Below are 18,309 nucleotides of genomic sequence, written 5' to 3'. Positions count from 1 at the left end.
CATCTTCTAACCCTTAAAAGCAGAGAGCAGTGTTAACAGGATGCAAGAATTCTGATTCTGATTGGGGACACAAGAGGAGACCAGGTTTTCTTCCACCGCAATGTCTTCTCTTAATTCTATTGTCACTGATATCTTACATATATATATGATATATCATATATATATGATATATACATAGGTTTGCTTTGTTCCAGTGACTTTTGGCCACAGTGAATCAAGGTGACTCGCTTCTCTCTAACTCCAGATGCTTATAGCTAGATAGGGGCCTTTGCGGTATTGATACACATGGTGTAGTGGATAGCCCATGGGCCTGGGAATCAGAAGGTCATGGATTATAATCCCGGCTCTGCCACCTGTCTGCTGTGTAACCTTAGGCAAGTCACTTCACTTTTCTGTGCCTCAGTTAACTCATCTTTAAAATGCAGAACAAGACTGTGAGCCCTATTGCAGGATAGGAACTGTGTCCAACCCAATTTGCTGGTATCCACCCCAGCACTTAGTATATTGCTTGGAACACAGTAAGCGCTTAACAATACCATAATTATTATTGTTAATAACCAAATTGATGGGCAAATCCAAATAGAAACAGTAAAGAACATATTCTGTGAAGCCCAAACCACTCTTGTATTTTCATTTTGAAAAGGGAGCCTGTACCTTGATAGTGTTTCTCCAATCCAGATCTTGCATCAACTTTATAAAACTTCCTTACCTGAGCCCTGTTTCAATAAATCTACATTTTATACATGCGGAAGTCTACTAATTGAAAACTCCCTAATATTAAGAGGAACTCAAATAACTTATGTCCACTTTGAAACAACACAAAATTAAGGATAAAGATAATGGCTTTTTTTCAGCAGAGCAAATCACCGGCATTCATGATGCTCCTTAGTGATAGAGGTAAAGGTGTTCTGGTGTAAACTTGTTTTCACTCTCTTTTCCCTCTGTCTTCGGTTGCAAAACCAAACTCGCACTACTTCTTTCTCGAGATTCAGGCCATCTGCCATGCGCATAATTTCTTGAGAGGATGGTTTGCTTTGTTCACCAAAATGTCTCTCCAGGGCTTCTTTAGCAGCAATACTGGAAAAAGCAAATTTTGGCTTTCGTTTTTTGGGCACTCAGGCTTTTACACAGGTTGGTTTTCAGATTTTAAAACACGGTCATGCTATCCACTATGCACTCCTAAAGGCGGAATCATAATATGGGAAACGGAAACATTAAGCTTTCTTCTTTGCCAATTGAATTGTTGCGGATTTTTCTAAGGGCCGTGGATGAAGCAACTGAACAAAAACTTTTTGGGGTTTCTTTACAGATGTTTTTCCACAAGAGGGCACTCTGTTCTTTGTAATGTTGGGAGATGGAATATAGATCATTTATTTAAATTCACAAATTGTGAAATATATTGTTGACCTAAATCAAACTAAGCAATGAAAGTCTGGCCTAATTTTCCCAATGTAAAACACGTTTAAAAAAAATCTTGACTCTCTAAATCTAAATCCTCCGCTAGATGTTACACTAGGTGTTATACTAGGAAATAGTATGCTTCTGGTAAAATTCACTGGAGCGTTGCGTTCCATTTTTCCTCAAATCTAGACCCTGGAATTATTTATATTCTTATAGTTAATGGTTCTTGAAAAATAGCCTATTGACTGACATGACCTCTCTTGGCCTGGGAAGTGTTCTTTGTGGACAAGACTGCGAGCCCACTGTTGGGTAGGGACTGTCTCTATATGTTGCCAACTTGTACTTCCCAAGCGCTTAGTACAGTGCTCTGCACACAGTAAACGCTCAATAAATATGATTGATTGACAAGGATCATATCTTTTACATTTTCAAAAACTTATTGCATTCATTCATTCAATCGTATTTATTGAGCGCTTACTGTGTGCAGGGCACTGTACTAAGTGCTTGGCACTGTATTACAGTAGGTGCTCAATAAATACTTTTGACTGACAAAAAGTCCTCTCCATTCATTCAGTCAGTCATATTTATTGAGCACTGAGGAATGTGCAGTATAACAATAAACAGACACATTCCTTGCCCTCACCACTTCTACTACATTGTTACTAATTCTGCAACACTCTCCAAGCTAAAAAGAGGCTAGAAGTCCCAGACCAGAGGCTTTTCCAAAATCACCGGAAACACAAACTAAAAGCCCATGGATTGGAGGGTTTCTTATAAATGTCCTTAGAGAACAGTTCGGGGTAACTAGACTTCCCATACTATGTCTACTATTGTACTCAGTTTTACCATTACAAAAATACAAAATACCAATCGCTATATGCCATAAATGAATAATTACCTGATGGTAGTTCGGCGTTTTCTTTTCCTTTCATTTGCCCCGACTTTTTCATTGTACAAAGCTGTTATTAAAAAAAAAAAAAAGGCAGGAATCCCATGATTAATTATGGTAGGTTCTAATGGGCCAAAATAGTGTTATGTGGAAAGTGACCAGATTTTCTCCAAGTCAAAACAGAACAACCCTTTTTGGGGTGAGGAGAGGATGGGAGATGGAGAAAGAGCTGGGGGGAGAAGGATTAGGAAAACACATCTTCTGTGTTTCCTTCTCAAATGTGTAATTTGTCTATCCCTATCAACTATTTTTACCTTTAGGGAAAGAGCAACTCCGATGTATCATTTCACCTCCTAAATACTAAAGTGTGACTTTTGAGGCTAAAGACCTTAACAATCAATCTCTGGTACCTCCAACTTGTTCTGCTTCATCCAGCCATTTGGACAATATTGATTTCAGTTTACAGGCATTCTTAAAACTGAGCTGGAGATTTTCAAATCGGCAAATGGTGGTTTGGCTGAATTCAGAGCCATGCACTGCTGCCAGGGCCTCTCCCACATTTGTTTGGGTGTATCCTGAAGGAAGAAAAAAGAGTAAGTTTGACACTTTAAAATAGCCATGTTGACCTGTTCTTGAGAAAGCTTATAGATTTTTGGAAGTTATTCAACTTACTGCATCTTTAACCAGGTTATTTTGATAAGCTGAAGAGATGTGAGTTAAAAATTCTACTTTTATTAAGAAACACTGATCCTCTGATGAAATGAGGTGAGTTGGGCCCTTGGCCATATAGAGTTATTTGCTCCTTTTAGAAGCTGAGCATACTATTAACAGAAACGTGGTTTCCTTCAAACGTCTATCATGACACGATGTTCAATCCAACATCGTGTGTTGTAGTCACCTTCTAAAACAATACCTCTGCTTCACGTGAATGAGAACTACATGTATATAAGTAAATAACTTTTAAAGTCAAATTCCAGTTCCTTGCCCAGTATTTATATTTCAACCATGACAAAGTGAATTGTATTTGTGACCAATTTGATAGCTCTGGGAACAAAAGTATTTTTCTCCCAAAGAATCCAAACCGGGAAATAATAATTTCATGCTATGTTTTAGTCTGTATAAGGGCATGTCTCTTCCATCATTTGATGGTGATTGCTGATCTCTGTGCTGTAGAGGTTGGGCAATAATGGTGATGAAAAATAGGAAACCACTTCATTCTGAGCTGCAAGAAATTGTCATATCTGCAATTATATTTAAATTCAAAATATTTGAATGATGTCTTTAGCATAGGCAGAAACTAATTACATCTATTAAAATGTTTATGCCTTCTTATATTTGATTTTTTTTCAAAATCAGCTTCCTTCTTGGAGAAGAGTGTTGCAGCCACTGACTCAAGGTAACGTCACTCTTTGATTACATGACTTTTGCCACTAAGTAAGGATTTTGGTGAGATTTCTGAGAGCTTTAAAGGGTAAATAGGGAATGGATAGCTTTTAGGCCCATTAAAATGAAAACTGTCAACACCAATAGTACTTACTGGGGCAGTGAAGACACTGTATTTAAACCCTGAGGAGAATTACAAGAGAAGAATACTGAGATATGGTGATGTAACTACTGTAGTTAAGTTTACAGGCTGTACCATCTAAATCTCTTTTCTCTGCAAACCACATACCTAACTTAATTCTTCTCAATTTGAACTCGTTGGCAAACTTTTCTAGTTCTCTGATTTCAGGCGAATCCATGTCTACTGATTCTTCAACAGATTTGCTTTTCCTGCGGAATTCGTGCTTGAAGTCCAGAGCCACAGGGTCTTCTCCCAGGAGAGATTGGTGCATGGGAGGAAAGCTGTGACCCAGGGCATGGTCAGGAAACTTATAAAGACAGGGGGTTAAGGTGCCTGCCAAAAAAAAAAATCAGATAAAATTAGAAGCAGCAATCAGTAGGGTTTTTTTTTTTTTACCAAAGAGTAGATTTGGACCATTTTGAGAAGCTAAATTTTTTTTTGTTGTTGTTGTTCATTAGGTGCTTACTATGTACCAGGCACTGTGCTAAGTACGGGGGTAGATGGACACTAGTCAGGTTGGACACAGTCCATGTCCCACAAAGGGCTCAGAGTCTCGTTCCCCATTTTACAGATGACCTAACTGAGGCACAAAGAAGATAAGTAACTTGCTCATGGTCACACAACAGACAATTGGCAGATTCAGGAGTAGAACCAAGATCCTTCTGACTCCCGGGCCTGTGTTCTATCCATGCTGCTTCCAGGGAGGCAGGCAAAATGTACACGTAAAAGCTGACAAAAGGTACAGGAGCTACAGAATAGAACAAGAAAAACAAATACCAAATATATTTGCATGGCTTAAGAAGGGGGGTTTTGTCTGGTTAGCTACCTGAAAGATGTATCTAGTGTGATGAATGAAGGCAACTCAGAAAATCTTCTGGAGTTTCTTACTAGAGCTTTGTAGGATAGGAGGAACAGATTTGGGAGAGGGTATGCATTCCATTTAGAGGGAAAGGGAATGTTCAATGACCCAGTTAGGAGAATTAGTATAAGAGATGCCTAGAGATTCGCTGAGCTGGAGCTGAGAGAGTAAGGGATTAATGGGGGAAGAGAAGCTAGTTAGGGAGGCCTGAAGCCCAGTATCAATAGTCTACTTGGATATGATGAGCTGTAGGGAGCAGCTTTGAGGTGTGGAGTGAGACAATCAGGTCCACATTTGTAAAGGATGATTTAGGGGTAAATTTCAGCAGGGTAGGAAGAGGCAAAAGATGAGAAAGATTAGTAAGAAGGCTGTTTGTACAAACTATGTGTAAAATGTTTAGTTTTGACAGAGTTGTGGTGATAGGGGTGAATGTAACAGGAGGGATATTAGTGAAATACTACTGAAGCATCAACAAGATTTGATTAAAAAATGCATGTGAGTGGTGAATGAAAGGGAGGAGTAAAGGATTATGGAAGGTTATCATTTTAGGGTGCAGGTAGACTGATGTTGCTCTGGTGATGAGAAAATTGGTAGGTAAGATAACAATTTTAGGACAGCCACGTGGAGGTGATTCATAAGTAGTAGGAAATTTTAGCCTGGATAGCAGGTAGCATATTCTAGTTTGAACTGTAGATTCGGGAGTCTTTGAGGTGGCATTTGAAAAGTGTCTTAACAGGATACTCAGTATGAGGGAAAAGATGACAAACCAGTAAAAATGGTAAATATGAAGAGGTGGGAGATGTGCTAAGCTCTAGACAGCAAAATTCTAAGACTAGAGAATTTCAAAGAGGAGGGAGTAGTTAGTTAACAAAAGCAGTGGATTCATTAATACGGATTAGAAAAGAGATCTTTGACTTTGACCAGAAGGGTGCCAAAATTAATCTCTCAACATTGCACATTACAAATAACCACTGAACATTGTAATACAAGAAATTCATCACATTTGGGTGTACGTTGTGTCAAAACCCAGTTATCCATGGTAATGGGACATTATTGATATGGACCATTCCCATTAGGAGAAAGGCATTAGGGTGGCTGAAAAGCAAGGGTCAAGTTTCCTCCTAAGTGGTATCTTTACCCAAGGAAATTGCATCCAACTGGACTCTGTGCCCTGAAACTGGTATCTTTTAGAGATGTTAGCACAGTTAGCAGTCAAAGCCTGATGGTTATAAGAAATCAGTCTTTCTGAAATTCTAATTAACACAAGTTTTCAATTCAGCCAACTTCCGCCTCGATCTGTAGGTCCCTAGAAAACATAAATTTAACTAATGTATGTTCTCTATTGCATTAGAAATTTGCTTTCTAATTTCAGAGTAAATAATTGCCTTGGAAAAAATCCTTGAACAAAGAAAAGGGTTGAAAAGCACCAAAAGCTAATGGGAAATATTTTAGCACAGAGTTGTCATGATGGGATATGATTTATTCACTGGGGAGGGCTAATATCATGGACCCTAGGACACCCTTTGGAGGTGGCCTATAGTGGGAGGGAATGAGAGGAACAGTTACACTAGGAAGCAGCCTCAGATAGACTTGGTAACCCCTAACACACCACTGTTCTTGGGTTGTCACAAGGTTGCTGAGTTCATGCATTGCTGTTAGGGAGGTGTCACAAAAGAGCAGCTCCATCAGAGCTAGACTGGACCCAGACTGTGGCTGTGTTCTGCCCTCTCCCCCTGACCAGATTTGAACTCAACGAAACATTGCCTTAAACTCTTGTTAATCTTGTCTCACAGGAGAACGTGCTGAAGAAGAGAGGTGTGGGAGATATATGTTGCCAATTTATACTTCCCAAGTGCTTAGTACAGTGCTCTGCACATAGTAAGCGCTCAATAAATACGATTGATGATGATGATGATGATGATGATGAGAGGACCAGCAGCTAGAAAAAAAAAAATAAAAGAGAAGCTTGGTTCAGCCATAAACTGATCATGCTGCTTGGGGGGTAATCCTTGAGTAAGAAAACTCCAGCTCCACAGAGACATTGACCGCTTTGCAGAGGGCAGTAACAGATTTAGATTCTAGACTGTGAGCCCGTTGTTGGGTAGGGACCGTCTCTATATAATAATAATGGCATTTATTAAGCGCTTACTATGTGCAAAGCACTGTTCTAAGCGCTATATGTTGCCAACTTGTACTTCCTAGCATACGGTAAGCGCTCAATAAATATGATTGAATGAATGAATTTAGAATGCCATACTTTGGCGTACTATAAAGCAGGAGAATGTCACATTTTTAATTTGTCTTGTTCTTTACAACAACCTTTGACATTCATCAGTGTAGCTTCTACTACACTGTCTGTAAGTACATGTTAATTAATCTTAGAAATTCTGGCTCACAGTGAAGAACAATTTTGCAAAGGGATTTAATTAACATTCAAGCAATGTTAGAGAAGATGAAGAAAAATAATTATCTCCTGTGAATGACAAGCGATTTGCTGTAGGAGCCTATGGTTGCCTGTGATTTCTTTATGTATTTAAAATGTGAGTAACAATATTACATTTTACGGAAATGAGTAAATTCTAGAATAATGAGAAAGTAAAAGGTAGGACAGGAAAGGATAATTAGCATTATCTTACACATTTCTGACTTTGAAAAGCCATTTTTCCTGACCACCTTTTAAGTGAATGTTTGAAATAATGATTCACCTATGAACATTCAGGTTTTTACATACATATACAATCTCAAAAAGACCTGGTAAAGGGAACAAAAAAAATGTATACATCTAACCTGAATAGTCTGATTTGATTGTTTCCAATGGTTAAATCCACTGCCAAATTTCTACTTTTACTTTGTGAGCGATTGACCTGGACAAGGTAACAAATCTGCAGAACAACAGCAAAAACTACTAATCCTAGTTTGGCCACTTGCCTGCTGTGGGACCTTAAGCAAGTCACTTAGCTTCTCAGTGCCTCGGTTTCCTCATCTGTAAAACAAGGACTCAGTACCTGTTCTCTCTCCCACATAGACTGTAAACCCCATGTGAGACAAGGCCCATGCAAGATCCAATTGAACTACATGCGTAGCATGTAGTATGCACTTAAAAAATGTCACAATTATTACTACTAGTTTTTTGTTTTCAGGATGGCTTAGCTGGGAGTACACCACCCCTTAAGTGCTTAGTACAGTGCTCTGCGCACAGTAAGCGCTCAATAAATACAATTGAATGAAATGAGAGGAGCTACCTGTCTTTCAAACAATCAGTTTTATTTATTGAGCACTTACTTTGTTCAGAGCACTGTACTAACTCTTCTTTGTATCCTTTGAAGAAATGCCCTCCTGTTTTTAGGTTACTTTTTACAACTTTTCATGTTACCAGAGGAAAAACTGACCCTTTGTCCATGAGAAAATGCTTGTGGAAAGGTCTTTTGACCATTGCTAACCTCCACATTTCCATTGGAGAGTAGGATTTCTCCTAGTCCTATAAGTCTGAACTCTGTCACTCACCTTAGGAAAGCAGTTCTTGAAAATCTGCAAAGCACAATATGTGTTTTCCTGACGTGATTCAGATAGACGCATAGGGGAAGAAACTGCCACTCTTATAATGCAATTTGTCTCTGCCCAGGATTATATTTAGTTGTGTTTGAAATTCACTGTTACCATATGCGTAGTGCAATGATCTTATGCTGTTACAAATGAGTTCCTGGTAAAATGCTAATATATAGATAGTGTGTTTTTGATACTGAATTCCAGTGGTTGCTAACCCCCTCTGCATACTATTTCTAACGTTTGTGAATCATCTTCTCATTAGAGAAGCAGCGTGGCTCAGTGGAAAGAGCATGGGCTTTGGAGTCAGAGGTCATGGGTTCAAATCCAGGCTCTGCCCACTGTCAGCTGTGTGACTTTGGGCAAGTCACTTCACTTCTCTGGGCCTCAGTTCCCTCATCTGTAAAGTGGGGATGAAGACTGTGAGCCCCCGGTCCCCTTCCCTACCGGCGTTGGGACAATCTGATCACCTTGTCACCTCCCCAGCCCTTAGAACAGTGCTTTGCACATAGTAAGCACTTAATAAATGCCATTATTATTATTATTATTATCGTCCCCTTAACCATTGAAGCAGTGGTTGAAACAACATAATGTTTTATGTCCTCAGGAGTTTACAAGAATGTAACTACCATGTTGTACCAGAAATGGCTACAGACTAAAGATTTCCTGGCAAGCTGTTAAATTAATTTACCTGAAAAGTAAAACATTTCCCTTTTAGATGACAACTACTTGGTGGATCTTTTTACAAACAAGCCCCACAGAGCAAACACATTAGCAGTACCAAGCAGGCTGACTGTTTTCTTTGTACTGTTCTTTTCTGCTCTAAAAGTAAGAGCAGTTTGCTCCTTGTGCATAGAAATCCTCCACTCAAGCTTGATATACACTGACAGCATGAAATAGCTGTTTCAGCACCTCAATAACTCATGCATATTTCAGTTCCAAACATTTGTTTGGCCGACAAGCATATCTAAATCGACAAGTGTTTCCATCGTGGCAGAGGAACAGATATTTTCTTGCAGGATATAGATGTGGCAAAATGTTTCACAAATATTTGTAAATACTATGGACCCTGAATATAATGGAAATTCTGGCAGTGCACAAATCTGTTGGGCATATTTGGGTGGTCCCCAGCATACAATTTGGCCCTGTTCATTTGTCCACAAGGCATTGTATTTACTAGAGATTTTTAGAGGCCATAATTCAAATCTCAGGAGAGAGACAAGTAGGGGGCTCACCTTGCAGGGCACTGACTCCATTCACCACATTGGGATGAGACATACTGCAGGTTTGGAGCATGCGGCCCTGGGACAGACTAGCTGACAACATCTCGGGAGTTGTGGGTTTGATGCCTTAAAAAAGGATACAGACATTCATCAGGGAGAATATATCGTATAATTCTAATACCTCTCCTCCTCACAGGACTCATCCTTGGCCACCCCCCATCTACACAATTCTACAAGAAATAATTGGATTGTAAATTCTCCTACATTTTTGTGTTCAAATAAAGTATTCCTGTGATAACTGTAAGCTTACATTTTACACTGCTAATTTATTTTTTTCTTGAAAAATGACTACACGCCACAATCTCCTCAGGAGTTTTTTTGCTGAATTGCTATCACATAAAACATCTGAGGTTTATCACAGTTAAACAGGTAAAACTTAAACACTAGCAGAGTTCGGAGGAGTAATAAATAGGTCGTGAAAAGCCATGTGCTGTGAGACAGGATGCAAGCTTCCTTCTGACATCATCCTATTTGCAGTGCACTCCCTCTCTCCCATTCTAGAGTCCTATTTGATTAATAGGTGCTTCTACAATATATATTCAGCTAGTGGGTCTTGTTTATGCAATCATATAAACACTAGTAAAATAAAGTAATGAACTATCATGAAGTATAGATTCCTTGGAAACTTCATTTTCATATAGAGTGTGATGCTAGCAATATCACCTTAGTAGACTGACAACTTGATGATCTCTGTTGAAGGACTATGTGGAAATGGCATGTTGGAAATAAACTGAAGATTTAAGTGAGAGAACTGTGTTTCTATTAATGTTTCATAGATTTCCTTTTATTGCTGAAGTACTAAATCTGGCAACTCAATTTCAGCAGGTCTGTGGCCCTGATAGAAGAAAGAGAAGGGGTTTTCTCTATCTGGGTTTACAAATTGCAAGGAGCCAAACTCACTGGCAAATTCCACAGTAATCCCTAATCAGTCAATCAGTGGTACTTACTGCATCCAGGGAGCACTGTACTGAGAGCTTGGTAAATTACCATACAAATTGGTAGATTCCTGGTCCACAATAGCCATCTCTCCTCATTAGCATCAGTATTAACTGAGTACTGAATTGGGTGCTTGGGAGAACCCTGTCCTGCTATCACTTTTGTGCATTGCAGCAATAAAGATTTTTTTTTGTTCTATTTAAGGTGATGCCCAGCATTGAAATTTTTGGTTTCACTTCTGAAAAACGATCCTATCAAATTCAAATTTCCTTGTCTGCTGGAAAATGATTGTCAGGGGGATCTAATGGATCTAATCTAATGTTAAATTCAGGCCCCCCAAAAAAACCCAAACACCTGACTTTGGCTGCTGGATACTGGTTTTACGTCTAGATTCTTCACCATACTAATCATAGCCACTAACTTAACTTTGCCACATTTCAGATAGACTATTTCTTGTAACATCCTTGCCAACATTTGCAGATGTCTTTCAGGGCGCGAAATAATACATCTCAACACGTTTCTTATTCAAAGGGAAAACTGTGAATGGAAATAAATAAATGACAGATGCCTGAAATGATGCCACTTTATATAGAACTAGTTAGTCATATTGATATCTTTAAGAATATGTCTTTAATAATCTTCTGTGCCTGGTAAAACTGCTTAAAATGAATTGAACAAATCATTTTACTTAAATGAAAGTTTAATGTAGCTAGAAATTACTGGGCCAGATAGCATTGTTAATGCAACTTCACTTAATAAGTTTTAAAAGCATACATTTCAAAATAGACATTTATTTCCCCAATGCCTCCTAATTACACTTTCATTTGACCAGCTGTGCAGAATTTGATTTTGAAATATGAGATGAGGAGGGCTAATTTTGAGTTCACTGGAATTGTACTGAAAAGCCAAAGACAAATGGGTTCAAAATGTCATGCTATGACTTCAATTTTAAAGCATTCAATTTTTTTTGGCAGAAATAATTTTTAATTGGAAATTGGCAGTCACAAAAGAATGTGCAGAAAAGTATCACCTCATATATGTGTATCTGTTCGCTGTAAATGTTGATCTAAAAATGTCAAAATTTGTTTGAAAGAGCTACCATGCTCTCTGATTCAAGTAAGTATAATCTGAAAATGCTCTACTAATTCTCAAGAATAAGCCACTGACTACCCTTGAAGACGCTCGAGTTTTTTTCACTGGGATATGAAATTATTTAGTGCTGAAAGGGTTCCTAGACTCAAATTCTCTTCTTTGGTAGGGGTTTGTCTTTCTCTGGGTTTACCTAAGTTAAGCAACATGTGGTTTTAGGGTGAGGTGAATGTTTCACCGAGTAGCATCAACCACACTGAAAGTCTTCTTTTGGTAAGAGTAAAATGGGAAACATGTAACAAAGTGAGATCACATTTCAGCAATTATACTTCTTAAGCATGTATTTTTCTGAATTGATGAGCTCTGTTCTCCTTGTGGGCTATAGAGAGAAGGCCATTGGAAAGCTGTGGAAGATTGCTGCTGCCTTAACGCCTCACTATTTTATATGGCTCCACCGTGCAAGAGGAGTAGTGTGGGTTTCTGCATAGAGTCTCTCAAGCTGCTCTACTTTTCTCAGGTAGTGAGCCAGCAGAAGTGATATAATTTGAATGTCCAAAATCATTTTTAAGTTGCCAAATGTCTTTTTATCATGGCTATCTGTCTTTCTGAGCATATTACTGCTGCATGGAAGCAACATGGCCTAGTGGAAAGAGCACATGCCTGGGTATCAGAGGACCTACATTCTAATTCTGGCTCTGCTAACTACTTGCTGTTTGGCCTTAGACAAGTCACTGAATTTCTCTGTGCCTCAGTTTTCTCAACTGGAAAATGGGGATTAAATCCCCTCTTACTTAGACTGTGAGCTCCAAGTTGAATAGGGACTGTATCCAACCTGATAAATTTGTTTTAGTCCCAGCACTTAAAATAGTGTTTGACCTATAGTAAGCACTTAACAAATACCATCATAACAATAATACTTGTAATCCTGCTTCATTACTTAATTTCCAGGGAAGAGCTGCATACTTTTCAACTGCATATTCCCAGTACTAAACTCATCCAGTAGTTTTGATAATATGTCCTCTGGCTTGGTAGTCTACCACATTAATACACAAAGATAGCACTTGCCAATAACTTACCTTAAATAAATCTCATCCCTTACCTGTCATCACCCCATAGGTCGATTGCTGGTTTCCATAATGACAAGAAGGAACAGAATAGTGAAGTCCTTTTGCGTTTCCCAGAGTTGCCAAGGAGAAGTGCAAATGTGAACATTTTGTTTGGACCAAAGGCAAAACAGATGAGACAGGTAAGATAATGTGACACATTATTTCATTCCAGAAGTGTACATTTGTGCTGTTCTTCATGTTGCATGTTAATCACATTATCTGTTTGGTAATTCACAATTTCATCAAAAGAATCTCATAAACTATTCTATTTATTTTGTTAATGATGTGCATTTAGCTTTAATTCTGTTTGTTCTGACGACTTGACACCTGTCCACATGTTTTGTTGTCTGTCTCCCCCTTCTAGACTGTGGGCCCGTTGTTGGGTAGGGACCGTCTCTATATGTTGCCAACTTGTACTTCCCAAGTGCTTAGTACAGTGCTCTGCACACAGTAAGCGCTCAATATGATTGAATGAAATTAACTAATATAAACAATGATTTTCCAAATTTCCCTGCAATGAATAAAGCTCAAATACCTAGGACACCTCTATAAAATTTACCAGTACCAGCAAGGTGAATTAGTTTTTGTGGCTAATGCTGCAGCCAAACTCAATAGCATTGACTGCAATTAGAGATTTAAATATGGCACACAGAACTTTCCTGCATCCTGGAGGTGTGACCGGCTCTATGGCATAAGAAGGGTATAACTTGGGCTAGAAGGGTAAGTAGGGTATGTAAGTAAAATGAACTTCACACATTCAGTTGTTTGCATTGATTCACTGAGTTGCTGGTACCAATACATCTATCAGTAGGGGCCATAAAATGGTTCCCTAATCACAACCTTTTGTAAGTGAATGAAAAAAGGGAGGATTGCCATTTGGAAAACAACTAAACTATCATGGATGTAAGAATAAAACAAACAAATTGTATCCATTCTACTACTAAAAGTGCTGGATCATAGGGTAGTGAAAACAGAGTGGATGACCAATGTGTGTATTAATTTAATTAATTTATTCATTCATTCAATCGTATGCATTAAGCGCGTACTTATTCAGGCAAAGACCCAGAACCCTTGATATGGAGGGGAAAAGAGGTGCTCAAGGCTTTGAATGATTATGATCATTTATTTTCACTGGTCATATTGGCGGGATATTCAATTATGCATTTCATATTCTAAAGCCAAAAAGTTGCAACAAGTGTACATCTGCTGGTGTATGAATTGGTGTATCGTGTGACAACATCACTGCTGTTAACAATAGGGTCTCCAGCTTCCTTGGGAAGGTACCATTCCAGGAGGAGGAGGAGGTAGCAGTTTTCCCCGTTGTACCTAATTGCATTGGCCTTCCCGAAACTCCCCCTCACTCCAGTCATTCATTCAGTTGTATTTATTGAGCGCTTGCTGTGTGTAGAGCACTGTACTAAGCGCTAGGAAAGTACAATCTAGCACTAAGGAGAGACAGTCCCTGCCCACACCAGGCTAACACTCACCTGCCTCCAGTCCTCGTGGATGCTATAAACCTTGATCACTATGACCACCCCTTTAGTAGTAGTGGCTTCTGGACTGTAAACCCGCTGTTGGGTAAGGGCCGTCTCTATATGTTGCCAACTTGTACTTCCCAAGCGCTTAGTACAGTGCTCTGCACACAGTAAGCGCTCAATAAATACGATTGAATGAATGAGTGGCTCCATGTCTCTGAATTGTCATGAATTTTTAGACTGTGAGCCCACTGTTGGGTAGGGACTGTCTCTATATGCTGCCAACTTGTACTTCCCAAGTGCTTAGTACAGTGCTCTGCACACAGTAAGCGCTCAATAAATATGATTGATTGATTGATTGATTTCACAAACTGCGTGAGAAGCCATAGCCATAACTTTTGGTACCTGGGTTTGAGCACTGTGTGATTTTCTTTCCCCAAACAGAAAAATTGCAGACCTTCTTTAGAGAACCAGAAAAGTGTGGACAGACTATAGAGTCCTTCCTATCAGTACACTATCATTTTTCCTCTTGTTTCATTCCTCTAAGGATTTGGGGGAGAAAGTTTATCAACACGTGTTATTTTCTAGGTATTACCATCTTCTCAATCAATTTTCGTATTTTTGTACTTAAAATTCTATTTCCGTATTTTAAATTCTACTCAGGAAAGTACTTTGGAATTTCATAATTAGGATTATATTCTGCATCTCAATTCAAATATTAAAAATTCGGGTGAAGTCTACAGAAAAACGAAATGTAATTTTGTAAGTAGTTCAGAGCAATGGTGAATAGACATTTACAAAGTACAATCTAAAAATATTTGCATTATTTATAAAATATGGTTGCTCTAGTCTTTATAAAATAGTTTGAGATGAATTTATTAATAAGCACTGATTTAAATTAAAATGTTATTCCATTAGCACTAATGAATTCTTCTGATGGCTTCATTAAATAAAGATACAGTTTCTTTAGAAAAATCCATTAAGAAAGTTCAGCTATACGTTCATTCTTATTTTGTAATCTGAATTTTGGGCATTTCCCCATGTTAAAAATTTAGTTAAACTTTTCTTTTTTGTGTGTGTGTGTGTTTGTATTTAGTATAATCCTTTGTTGGGGTGCATTTTATTTTCCTGCAGTGACAAGCACATGGGCAAGGAGAAGTGGATAAATATAGACAATGAATTTGGGCTATTTAAACTCCAAATTGTTATTTTCCTTAAAGGCAGTATTTTGACCTGAATTGTCCCAGGAAAGGCTGAGTGAAACCTGAGTCAAATTTATTTGAAATGGAATGCAGTACTGAAAAAAACTCAGGGCTTTCATTGTTTCCTAAGAAACTACTGAGTCTATTTTTCTGAGCGTTTCATGTTAACTAAAGATAATCTAAATTTGTTTACCGAAAATATAATCTATCTTGTTCATGAGTACCTGCTAGGAAAGTTTATGGAAGCTACTCAATTTTTCTACCTCATTCTAAATAGTAACATTCTCCTTTTTTAGCTTTCTGAAATAAAGTGTGAAAAGCACAATCAATTAATCATTGGCATTTACTGAACACTTGATACATACAGAGCCCTGTAGTAAGCGCTTGGGAGAGTATAATAGAGTGTAGACCCAGAGTGAGGCAACTGATTAATTTTCTGAATCATTTCATAGGTCCAAAATATAACATGAAATAACATCAGGCTTCTAAAATTCTTAATCATCCCAACTCATTTGTAAATTAGCACTATGAAATTTTCTACTAAAAAGAACCAGATGAGAAATGCTCTAACCATCGCAATGTAACACCAAACTACTGATTTATCGAACCAAAAGCATAACTTTAATGCTTCTGTCTGTATTTTTCAATATTTCTTGGTCCTACTTTATCTCATTTTCTAGTGCTTTAGAATCCTTAGGTTTTAACCTATGGAATTTTTGTTGAGGCTAGTCACAACCATAAAAAGTTTCGTTTTCTGCTTAAATTACAGTACCCAAGATCTTCCACTCATGGTTCCCAAGCCGCCCGTCAAATGTCCCAACAAATGTCCCAATTCCTCCTGCTTTAAGCAGTCCGTAATGTTGGATACATTAAGTCCGTGAAAGCATTAGCCCCAAAAGGCAGTATTATAATCAGTACCTGTAGAAACCACATTGGTGGTGGGGTTGGAGACTGGCAGGCATTCAGCTGCACTGTGATGCATTATCAAAGGCAGAGCGGCAGAAGGGTCCGAATTCAGAGGAACAAATGTATCAGCTGGAGTAAAAGGTTGGCAACTCATTCCCAAAACCCCAGTAAGAAAGGAAGGAGGAATGTCTTCACCTAGATGATCGGTCGGTCCCAAAGAGCTCTGAGCGTTTGAAAGATTGCCAATGGCCGATGCAGTCCTTACCACTTGCATAAATACATCGTGAGGGATTGGTGGCACATGGAAGTCGTGTGCAGGTATTTATACTGCTTAGAAACCCCTTTTGCATGTTAATGTTCTTTTCCCAGGGGTATTGCTTTATCACCAGAAAGCCTGCTTCCTTCCCACCCAAACACAATACACACCCAATTAGGTGGGAGAAGGAAGGAAAGGAGAGAAACCTGAAACTGGTCCTCTAAGTGCATGTAGGGCCTTTTAAGGAGGAGCAAATAATAATTTGGAAAAAAGTGGTCTTCCATACTACGCTTACAGTAAGGCTGAGGGATACAACAGCAGGCAAGATTGGGCTGTCAACCCTAGTCAGAATTTGTGGATGAAATGTTTTTCCACATTACTAACTTCAAGTTCATTAAAATCTGAAAATTTGAAGTTGAATCGCCAACATCATTGTCAGTATCATCAAGAAGTTCTAAACACATAGAAATGATTTCATTTGCAAACATCAATATGATTCAACTACAGAGTGAGACTGGACTGTATCTTTACAAATTGGAAAATTTCCTTATAGGAAAACCCAGTTCCTCTTTTTTTATGAAATAATAATAAAAATCGATTGACATAACAAATGCACAAGGTGTGTTGTATAAGATTTTCTTAATTTCACCTTGATGTTGCAAATATGGTAACATGAAACATAATTTAAAGACCCAAGTAACATTACCCAAGAAAGAAAAATAATTACCTTAATACAAGACATTATTTTGAAAGATGAAAAATGAAATGCAAATCATACAATGGTCAGCATGGTGTATTAGAAGAGCACAAGTCTGGAGGTTGGAGTACCTGGATTCTAGTCCTGGCTCTGCTGCGCAAATAACTTTTTCCCACAGTTTCTTCATCTGTAAGGTGTGAATACCCCCTGCCTTTCCATATTTCACAGAGGTGTTGTGAGGGCAAAATTGAGATTAAACAATTTGAAAGTGCTCTGCGAATAAAAGTACTAAATAGAATTAAGAATTTCCTAATAAAACACATGTAGTAGATACATAAATAAAAAGAGCATTTTCCAGTGACAGGGTACAGTATTCTCAGATAACAAAGGAATATTATATTAAAACATGTAATCTTTTAAATATGGTTACATGTCTAATAATATAGATTATAAATTTGAATAGAGAAAATGATGAAAACACATTTTAGCATTCAATGGTTTTAAAGCTAAATGATGACACTGTTACAGGAAGCATCAAAAAACTGCCAACATTGCAAGACTAATTGAAAAGCTATTGAGTGAGTTGGTAGAGAATTGCCCTAATTTTTTTGCAGACATTTTTTATAAAACAATGGGATCGATACATTTCTGAAATTGACTTCTCTCATAGAATACCTAAAGGGAGCCAACTGCACCTAAAGGAGATCCCACAATTCCAGAAATCAACAATATTTTACTTTTCTACTCTTCTAGTTATTCAAAGGAAATGCTTTTTTTGACTAATTGTACCTAAATAAGAGAAGTTGAATCTCCCTACTATATTAAATCCTTTTAATGTGTAAGTCAATGAATGACTTCCGGAAACTAACAATGGTAACCCAAAGAAGTTCCCTGTTGGTTGAAGTTTGGATGTGGTAGAAAGTGGAATGCGATCAGGCATGACTGAAAAGTTTGTTGCCTATTCATCCCATGACATAAGGTTATGGGACCCAGCTCCACACACAGAAAATGCAATTTAAATTCCATTTACTAATAAGAAAATAATAATAAATAATAAAATAATTATGGTACTTGTTAAGTACTTACTGTGTGCTAAGCACTGG

The 18,309-nt window shown here is 38.1% G+C and overlaps 1 protein-coding gene across 2 annotated transcripts; it reads right to left on the bottom strand.

The window, feature by feature from the left end:
- Positions 1 to 863: 863 nt before the first annotated feature.
- POU1F1 (POU class 1 homeobox 1) lies at positions 864 to 16,410 on the bottom strand. Of its 2 annotated transcripts, none has more exons than XM_038766320.1 (6): positions 16,269 to 16,410; positions 12,664 to 12,810; positions 3,963 to 4,187; positions 2,701 to 2,865; positions 2,300 to 2,360; positions 864 to 1,077 (listed from the first exon to the last, which is right to left on the bottom strand). In XM_038766320.1, exons 1-6 carry the CDS (start codon positions 16,405 to 16,407, stop codon positions 864 to 866), a joined length of 951 nt encoding a protein of 316 aa, XP_038622248.1. In that variant the 5' UTR covers positions 16,408 to 16,410. The 2 variants fall into 2 exon arrangements, with proteins under 2 accessions (XP_038622248.1, XP_038622247.1); XM_038766319.1 differs by having other exon boundaries at positions 12,664 to 12,729; positions 16,266 to 16,407.
- Positions 16,411 to 18,309: the final 1,899 nt, after the last annotated feature.

The sequence above is a fragment of the Tachyglossus aculeatus genome, chromosome 24, assembly GCF_015852505.1.
Source record: "Tachyglossus aculeatus isolate mTacAcu1 chromosome 24, mTacAcu1.pri, whole genome shotgun sequence".
Classification (NCBI taxonomy): domain Eukaryota; kingdom Metazoa; phylum Chordata; class Mammalia; order Monotremata; family Tachyglossidae; genus Tachyglossus; species Tachyglossus aculeatus.
This window is presented reverse-complemented; position numbering and strand designations above follow the sequence as displayed.